Consider the following 9,715-nt stretch of genomic DNA (forward strand, 5'->3'; position numbering starts at 1 on the left):
CAATAAAAGCATTCTCAATACAGTTAATTATTAAATCAATATCCCTCAATTGAATATCAGTATCATTTGCTCTATTCGTTTAGTTTTAAATGTTGTTTGATGTCCTGTTAAATATCTCCCAGAGAGTGAATGACCTTCATACTATAGCCGCCCCCCCTCCCCCTCCCTCAAACTTAGTAATGGTACCGTCTGCTTAACACTTCTAAATGTGTCTGTGATGAAACGCTCGGTTAGAGGTGTGGGGGGGGGGGATTATCACCTTCCGGTCCTTACTACAGCCACACTTCTACAGGGCTCTGTCAGTGTCAGACTCAGTGGTTAATCACTGCTTCATGCCTCGTGAAATTGGGTTAGATAGGAACAGAAAGAGTGACACAAATCCAGTTAGTAAGATTGCATCAGTAACACGGTCCCCAAACACGCTAGAATGTTTGTCATGTTTCTCTGTAGGGGAGTGTTAACTCACTGTTTCCGTGTATCTTGGTGTCAAATTGATAAGGAAATCACTGCTGGGCACATGAGACGACAGTGGAAATGCGCACGTAAACATTTGCACTCCAAGATACAGACTTGAATTTGTATTTAAAGACAATGCCTTGATTGTTTTTGCTGCCTTTGGGACGGTGAAATGACTTGGGCTCAGAAGAGAATATTGTTAGACTAGTACGAATTAGTGTTTAGCCTACACAATAACACAGTTATTAAGGGGCGTGTCTAAACACCCACATTTGCTTTTCAAATAGTGTAATAAGTAACATTTTAAATAACTCCACGAGTCAATATATTTTCTGCACTGACATTTTAGGACCAAACCGAGGGATAACTGGTAACCATATCGCTCCCAACCCACACCCAATAACACAGGCAAACATTCTCACTTCAATATTGACATGTTCCCTGAGAGGCATCGCAAACCTCACTGCAAATCCTCCACAGTCATCGTACTTAACACGGATCTGAAAGTGAAAGCGCTATACACAATGTAATATCTTCAAACATAACTCACCCCACTAACTCCATATGGGAGGCATGTCCACGCCGTCAAATGGCATTTTAGCTCAGAATCAGCGTAAAGCTCCAGTGATTAGAGGACAAACCCTGTCTTTCCCTGCCGTGTGTCCCGTTTAGATGCCCTGCTCTCCTGGAGGGACGACGCACGCAAAGGGGGACACGTCCAGGCTCTGCAACGTCTCTGCCCGGGACAAACACACGATGGGAAATGAAAGTATGAATGAATGGAGGAGAAAAAAAAACTATACACTCACTCAAAGTCAACCCCCTAGATTATTATTTCATATGGATGATCACCATGTGGACAGTAAGGCTGGTCAATTCTTACTTTGGTTTAATAAATACAGAGATGCAGACATGTACAAAGGACACCTATCAATTATTGTGAAATTGGCTCACTATCAATTATTGTGTATTCAGTGTCAGACATCTTCAACTAATGCCATTTATACACAACCTATCTCAAATCAACAACCAGTGCCAAGTCCACGATCTTACACATGATAAGATGATGACACTCTGACACCCCAGAAGCAGGTATTTGCCCTAGCTTGGGTCTGGTTCTTACATACCTTCCATTGTGCCTCAGAACTTAATACATCAATTTAGAGGAGAGTAATCCACCGGCTTGTTATTCTCCTGCAAGGACAAACAACCCTGAAATATCTCGGCAATGCCGACAGGATAGCAACGTGCCTTGGCCAGTGGTAAGAATAGCCCCACAATAGGGCTCACAACTGCCATCTTCTGTTGTCTGAGAAACAGTTGTCACCAGGACGGGGGCAGAGACAGAGGCAGGTCTGAGGTGCTGGAGCTCTGGAGGGGGGCCACCGCTGTGCAAAGCCCCAAGGAAACGCCCTTGGCTCTGGGTAGGATTACCCCAGAGCAGCCCCTGGAAGATTCCACTTCCACTAGCAGGACTACCGGGCTTTCACCTGGTGGAGATTGAGGTCTGTCTAAGGGGGTTGGCTACAGTGGCTGGAGGAGTTAAAGCTGCCTGGAGCAGACTGGACACGGAGCCTCCAGTGGACTCTCTGGGCTGGGGAGAGTTTTTTGGTGATCCTGTGGGTGGGTCCTGTAGGGAGGACAGGAGACAGGCTTGGGCCTGCAGGAAGACAGGCTGGACTGAAAGAGCTGCGCTCGGCAGATGACATGGGGAGGATGAGCACTTCTGAGATCCTCTTAATTTCTGTCAGCCACAACATTACCCTGGTTGGTGAGTATGGCAGGTTGTGTAGATGTAAACAGTGCATATAGACTTGGTCAGATATCGAAGGAAGGTGTCTTTTTCAAAACTGACCAACTGACAAAAACTGTTCTAGTCACACTCACAGTGTACAAATTGAATCTTAAATTTTTTGGCCAGCAAATTGTATTTCATGTTTTTCATACGCTTAGTTAGTGCTGTTCTGCTGACAGTGTTAAGTGTTTTCATGATTGACTGTATGACACGAGGACGATCAGAGAACAAAGTGAGATCGATGTGTTCTGGCTGGTTCACGCTAAGTGACTGACATCAGAGTGTATATTCTTGTTTTAACACAGTTGAGAATCTGATGACTCATCTTCTGTAGTAAAACTAACTGCCTATCCGTCTGCAACAGCTTTCAACCTAATGACTAAACTACTTAAAGGCCAACGGGGAAAAGGCAGATCTCAAGATGTATTTCAAGCATAGGATAGGATCATTAAAAACCTTTTGAACATGAAGATAATCCCAGGTTCAGACACGGCTAGCGAGATACGCAACCAAGAACATCAGAATGTCTCCCCTACAGTGTACTTGTATTGGAGCTGTGTCTTGGTCCCCCAGGGAAGGTGTGGCTGATCCTGATGGTGCTGCTGAGGGTCGGGGTCCTGCTGCTAGCCGGCTACCCTCTCTACCAGGACGAGCAGGAGCGCTTTGTGTGCAACACCATCCAACCCGGCTGTGCCAACGTGTGTTACGACCTCTTCGCTCCCGTCTCGCTCTTCCGCTTCTGGCTGGTCCAGTTGACCGCTCTCTGCCTTCCCTATGTCACTTTCATCATCTACGTGGTGCATAAGGTTTCGTCAGGCCTCGATCTCGACACCTCGGACCCACCCGGCTCTGGACCTCTGTACAAGATCCGCCAGGAGTCTTTCAGGAAGAAAATCTTGAGGAACGCGGTTCCTCTGAAGGCGGACCAGCGCTTCAACGGAGTCTACATCCTCCAGCTTCTCTTCAGGATCTTGCTGGAGGCTGGCTTCGGGGCGGCTCATTACTATCTGTTTGGGTTCTACATCCCCCGCAGGTTCCTGTGCCAGCAGAACCCCTGCACCACGCAGGTGGACTGCTACATCTCCCGGCCCACCGAGAAGACGGTCATGCTCAACTTCATGCTGGGGACGGCGGCTCTGTCGCTGCTTCTCAACGTGGTCGATCTATTCTGCGCCATCAAACGATCCCTCAGGCAGAGGTGCCGGAGGAAGATGCTGGTGGAGAATCTGTACGAGGAGGAGCACTACTTCCTGTCGCCAGCAGGGGGCACAGGGGTGGATGCCACCCTACCACTATCCCAGGATCAGGGAGAGCCTGGCGGAAGCTTCCGGAAAAGACCGGCCAGTAAGTGCTCCAGCACGGTCGGTGGGGGTTCAGTGGGAGCCCGTTTGGATCTCCCTTTACCCCCTCATGGCACTCTGTCCCCTGGACCGACAAGCTCCACCCCCCTAGGTACCAGTGACTTCCCCCCTCCCCTGGAGGAGGGGCCTGAGGCAGGGGGGAGCGAGGTGGCGCTCTGTCCTCCTCCGCCCACGAGATCGCCACTCCTCATACGGGTCAGTAAACGCGGTCGCCTCAAGCCGCCTCCGCCGCCCAGACGAGACCTAGCTCCACCCCCGGGGCCAGGACCCCTGGACGCCTCCGCGGCGGTGCGCACCCGGAGGATGGGTCAGTACACGCTGGTGGAGCTGATGAGCGGGGGGGAGCTAGGGCCGAGCGAGGAGGGGCAGGATAAGAGGTCTGAGTGGGTGTGACTCTGAGAGCTGGAGCTGGTTTCGTTTCCCGAGGAGGACTGAGGAATGTCACGTGAGACCAGGGAGACCGCACTCCTCAGGGTTGTGAGAAGATCATACATGGGCTACAAACATGGGATGCCTTCCCAGTATCACCCCTCCCAGTTCATTCTTACGCGAAGGCAACAAACCAAAGGGTTCAAATTCTGCATTTTGTTCACTTCTGCCAACTACACTCTCAAAACAACGCACAGTGAACATCACAAAAGAGACTGAATGACTTTGGTTTCTCAACAGAGGAGCACTAAAGTGTAGGACACACAACGGCGTCCTTGAGTCAAGCCCAACCTTGGGTGGATCTATAACTGTGTAACCACCTGTTGCTAATGTTAGTGAGTCAGGGTTAGCTAAAGCTGTCAGTGAACAGAGACATACCTTGACCTGTCCTGCTCTCTCTGGTCACCTGCCTGGGGCACTGACACTACTCCTGAACTCCCAGGCACAGGGGTCAGAGCGGAAGTGTCAATATTTGGTTGTAATGAGTGGTGTAAAAAGTCATTAGTGGACAATAATAAATTGTGATTGCAGGGTAAGACTAAGTTGGAGCATTGAATTAACGAGATAAAGTTACACAAAGGCTTGGACAGACTCCCAGAAACGTGCCAACCAGCCAGCCAACCAACCAGTTCCCAGTAAGGTGTTCCTCCAGATCACCATGTCAAGGAGGAATGAAGACTTTCCTTCAGAAGTGAAGGACACAGCAGCTTTCCAAACCTGGGGGCTCACAAAGCAATTACAGCCCCCGATAGGGCTCTGTATTTATGGTGATGGCTTGTCACTCTATTTCAGGGACTCCAAAGGCTTTGGAGTTTGGGCTTCAGAGACACACTGGACACTGAAAATAGAGGGCTGTGCTCCAGTGAAACAAGACACTGGTATCTTACAGCCCAGTCGGTCTGCCCTTCAGGTTGCGGGATGTCACTCACTGTGGCTTGGAAAATAGTAGCCCACGAGTAACCAGTGTCTGGCGCGCTGACTGGATCTGTCTCGTGTCAAAAATTGTGAAAAGCATTCGATGTCTTTGACACGTTATAACATCTGTCATGGCACCACACTAAAGTTTTTATTTAAAAAAATTCATCCATTTGATGGAGTACCCTTGGGCGTGACTGACATTTTCGTATAACTCCTCTGTATTAATGTCCTTTCATTGCCAGACAGACTTATTGCCCCTGATATAGGAGACATGACATGTGCTATTTCATCCAGTGAACCGTCGGTTGAGCAGATCTCATATGAGCTTTGTTCCTAGGTTACTGGCATCCCATTCAGTGTCTCCTGTATCTTGAGTGTTGTGGTGTCATGACTAAAACCAGTGATGGAGGTTTATATTACGTAGCAGAGTCCAAGATGAATCTGAGTCTCACAGACTGTGGTCGAGTTTGACGTTGCCAGGGGGAAGACCGGGTGTAAGGGGATCGCTCTTCTTCTGTCTGTTTAGTCGTTCTCTGTTCTCGATCCTCTTAAGGGCTCTTTGAAGACGACAACAAAAGCAGAGTCTGATTTGTTGTAATGTGAGTGACCAGTCTGAGCCTCTGTCTCTCTCCCCCTGGTCGCTGTTGTTCTAGGATGGGGGAGAACTGAACTGCTGTGGACTGAACTGGTAGAAACACTATATGTGACCGCACCTTTTAAGACGCGGATAACAAACGTTGCGGGTAGGCTACCTTTGTTTCACGGATATGGCAATGTTCTATATGTCTTATTTACTTTACTATGACTTTGAGAGTATTTTGTTTTTGGATGATTTTAAATGTGAAGATGATTTGACCATGGCTACTAAAGTATTAAAAGTATTAACCAAATTAGAAAATATCTGAGTAGCTTATATTAGTGTATGTTATATCCCCCCGTGTCAATGAAATGCATTGATTTGGTCAACTGATGGAGTGTTTGAGATTTTCGAAATATAACACACTGCCCTCCAGTGGTACAAACTGGAATGTAAAGTTTCAACTGAATGTCAGTCAGCTTTTATATAGATCACATTTCATGCAATTATTAAAATGTGTATTGTTACTTATGAAAATGATGGGTTTTAGAATTTTGTTTGCATTATAAAAATTGTTTTATTTCATGTAGGTTATTTGTTTTCCAGAGATACTTTGTTAGTGTAGCTAAGTCGATTTTTCTGGTATCAGTACTTTACTTCACTATACCTTTTTCTGACAACTTTTTCACTTTTTTAACCAAATATCTGTACTTTTTACTTCTTATATTTTCAAGCCAGGCTCATTACTTTTATATGGTGGCATTACATCTCTCCACACCTCTCATTTCACTGTGTGAAAAAATATTTGTGGAAAAAAAAGTTTAGAAAGGTTGAAAAAAGGTTTTTCAAAAAAAGAGAAACTTTTGTGCTGTGTTGAGTGTGTGGGGGGGAAGTTACAATATTTTTGACAAAAAAGTTCAGATCTTTTTTTTTTAAAGGTTTACAAGAAAAGTTTTGAAAGGTTGAAAAAATGTTTTTGATAGGGTTCAGATTTTTTTGGGGTGTCAAAACCAAAGGTTGGATTTTTGGGGGGATATAGAACTTTCGAAAGGTTGAAAAAAATAACTTGTTATACTCAGGTTGTATTTACTCCCGGTGAAGGTCACAGTTGAAACAGTCCTTCTAGAGTCTGGAAAAGCATTCAGCCCCTCAGATATCAGACAAACTTGTTCCATGAGTGTCTCTAAGTCATGGAGGGCAGAGAGAACACAATGTTCTGATGTGTGTGTGTTAGAGTGAACTCTGGATTCATTGATAGTCTAATAATCCACTGTAGGGTCATTGTTACAGAGTAGACAGTCTGGTAGTCGTGCTTGAAACCCATGAAAGTGGCTGTTGCTTGCTGTATAATGATGTAAAAAAAAAAAAAAAAAGAAGCACATAAACATAAATATGTAGGAGGGGGTGAGAATTTTCCAGTAGGAAGGCATTTCCATTAGAACAGATCCCTTCCTGCATCTAAATAAATTATACTTTGCAGCTCTTTTGCAGTTTCTATCCCCATGTGTATGATCACATAAACGTCTGACAGGGATATCTAAGAACCCCATACTCCTCCAACATCTGTGTCTCCAACGGGCCTTCAGGGAATGAGAACACGAAACCAGGGCCCCAAACCTTATCGTTCATGAGGAGAGGGTCACAAAGTTGAAAAGTTACACAGACCTCAATCTACATAGATGTGGACTCCAGGGACTGTGAATATGTAACTGGTTGTGTGCTTCCATAGAGTCAATCATCTACTTCTAAAATATTTACATCTACACTACATCGTCATTTACACTCTGTTTGATCTTATAGCGCAATTAATATAAAATGCTGCGATTCCATAGCAGTCAAGAAGTTACAAAGGGATTGATGACTTATCGACCAGGCCCGTTAGGATTTCTAGGGACCAGATGATCTGAGTTCACTGTGAAGTGGCTGCTCCTTCCCAGCGGTCCTCCCTTCTCTATGTATTTGTAGTAATGCAGATATATACTTCGTCCTCCACCCTATCTCCCATCATGCTCCAGCAGATTAAATTCTTCCAGACCGGTATTGCCAACCAGCCAGCGATCAATAGCATTAATAACAATGACCCGGCTATCACCCCGCTCAGTTCCCATGTCTGCTTCTCATCAAACGGCTAGATTAATATTTGATGACTAGCTATGTCAGAAAGCTTCTCCCGACATGAGAGAACACAAGACTAGCCGAGCTGGAGGCCGCTGATTAGGATAGAAGACGAGTCAATCACCGCGCTGCGTCGGGGTCGTTTCTCGGCTCGTTGGGCAGGCCTGAGGACATCACACACACGCTTCATTTTATAGTTCTCATTCCCTGGGTGTTGTACGTGGGTTCGCTCCAGTAACGGCTTAATCGGTCATTTCAGCGGTCATCCGCGCGCACTCTTTATTTGGACAGTTGAGAGTGTAGACGCGTTAGAATTGTTGAGTGCATGATTGGATATGTCGAAGCACTAAATCGGTTCATTTGCTCACTGCAATCATAACGTAATTCATCACATTGTTTATCAGTAGATGCATGAGCTGAATCAGGATACTTAGCCTACATTATTTTGGAGGTTGTAACTTGTCGCCATAGCACAAAATGCCAAGACATTTGTACATTACTGTCTGTATAGGCCTAATAGTTGAGGATATAGGACAAGAAGGTCTGTTTGATGTGTGTAGATGTTTGAAGGCTGACACACCAGATAAACTACTCAAAGAACATGTCGAGACATCAGGCATAGAGTAATTTAGCAAACATTGAATTAAAACCATCCATGAAACCACAGATGAGAAACCATATGGCATCCTTGAACGTGAACATCCTTTGGATCAATCTTCTGATCCATGTGAACACTATCCAAAGGACACTCCCTGGCACTGTTTAAATTAACCAAATACAATTCCCGAATAAGAATCACGGCCTCCAGCAGAAAAAAAGCCGTCTCTCATAATTATATTGCTGTGTCAATCCGCCAAACAATGCTAGCTCCGCGCCTGGACAGTGTCATCGCAAAGGCAGAGGCACCGTCTAACTTTCGCCACAAGATGGTAGTATGAATCAGTGTTTCTCCAATACGTGACGGGAAATTGGATTACTTGTCCCCTCACATAAATCCAGTTTTCGTGAAATCGTTTAGAACAGTAAACTCGGATCCATTAACTCAAACGAAATAATCCAAGTCTACTTCAAGATTGCTCAGATACTTTTGAATTTTAACAACAATGTGTTTAACGGTTGGATTGATGTTCATGTGTCAACCTACAAGAAAAGATACCAATATGTGATTAGAACTTCAGAAACAAGTGAACACCTGAATGTTGTCTCAATTTATCAAAAAAGAAAACACTGTTTGGTTATGTGTACTGAATACACACTTAAAGACAGCTGACTTTCCATCTGCCGGAGCAGCTACACATTCTAAGATATTGAATATTACGTTCTACAAGGGAAAAACACAGTTGACGTAAAGATTAAAGACAGTTCTACATTGTATCATCTAATGCTAACTGCATTGGGTTAATTGGACATGGTGATACATTAGTAGCAGAGCCACCCTCACCCAGAGGGGGTTTAAGATGTGAGATCATGCGGACAGACCACCTGTGGAGCTTCCATTGCCATTTCAATATCATTCATGTCTAAGTCTTGTCTCCTCTAATACAAGCGTCGTTTGATGGGGAGATGTTTCAATTCAGCTCTATGAAATACTAACAGTGGCTGAGGCCTAACTGCTTTCTCCTTTCCTCTGACAAACCAAAGTCCAGAGTCCAAACCCCTCTCTAATTCAACGTCCATCAGAACACAACGGCGCAAATTGGACATTTGGGAAAAACTTGGCACATCTGACAGACACTTCTAACTACACGTCACCTTTATTCTTTGCCGTTGAAGAAAAGATCAAAGTTTCAGCAGATGAAAAGGGCCTGTTCCCTACATTTAGACTATTCATTCGCTCCTCTTTTACTAAATAAAGAAGCGAGCCTAGGCAAGCACGTAAAGAGGAGTTTAACAATTACAGAGATGTTCCAACTCAACCCCTGGCTCTAATTACACTTGTTTGATGGTTGAGAGTTCCCTTTGACAGAGTCTGTCAAAAGCAGGCTACCGCCGCCCTTGGTGTCCACAATGCAACACTGAGACTGGTAGGAGATTCGAAATACTAGGTTACACAGAACGTGACAT

The 9,715-nt window shown here is 45.1% G+C and overlaps 1 protein-coding gene across 1 annotated transcript; it reads left to right on the top strand.

The window, feature by feature from the left end:
- The first annotated feature begins 1,804 nt into the window (after positions 1-1,804).
- LOC124470199 (gap junction delta-4 protein) lies at positions 1,805-6,023 on the top strand. The gene is made up of 2 exons (XM_047023969.1): positions 1,805-2,227; positions 2,825-6,023. The coding sequence occupies exons 1-2, from the start codon at positions 2,164-2,166 to the stop codon at positions 4,003-4,005; spliced, it is 1,245 nt and encodes a 414-aa protein (XP_046879925.1). The 5' UTR covers positions 1,805-2,163; the 3' UTR covers positions 4,006-6,023.
- Positions 6,024-9,715: the final 3,692 nt, after the last annotated feature.

The sequence above is a fragment of the Hypomesus transpacificus genome, chromosome 8 (genome assembly GCF_021917145.1).
Source record: "Hypomesus transpacificus isolate Combined female chromosome 8, fHypTra1, whole genome shotgun sequence".
NCBI classification, from domain to species: domain Eukaryota; kingdom Metazoa; phylum Chordata; class Actinopteri; order Osmeriformes; family Osmeridae; genus Hypomesus; species Hypomesus transpacificus.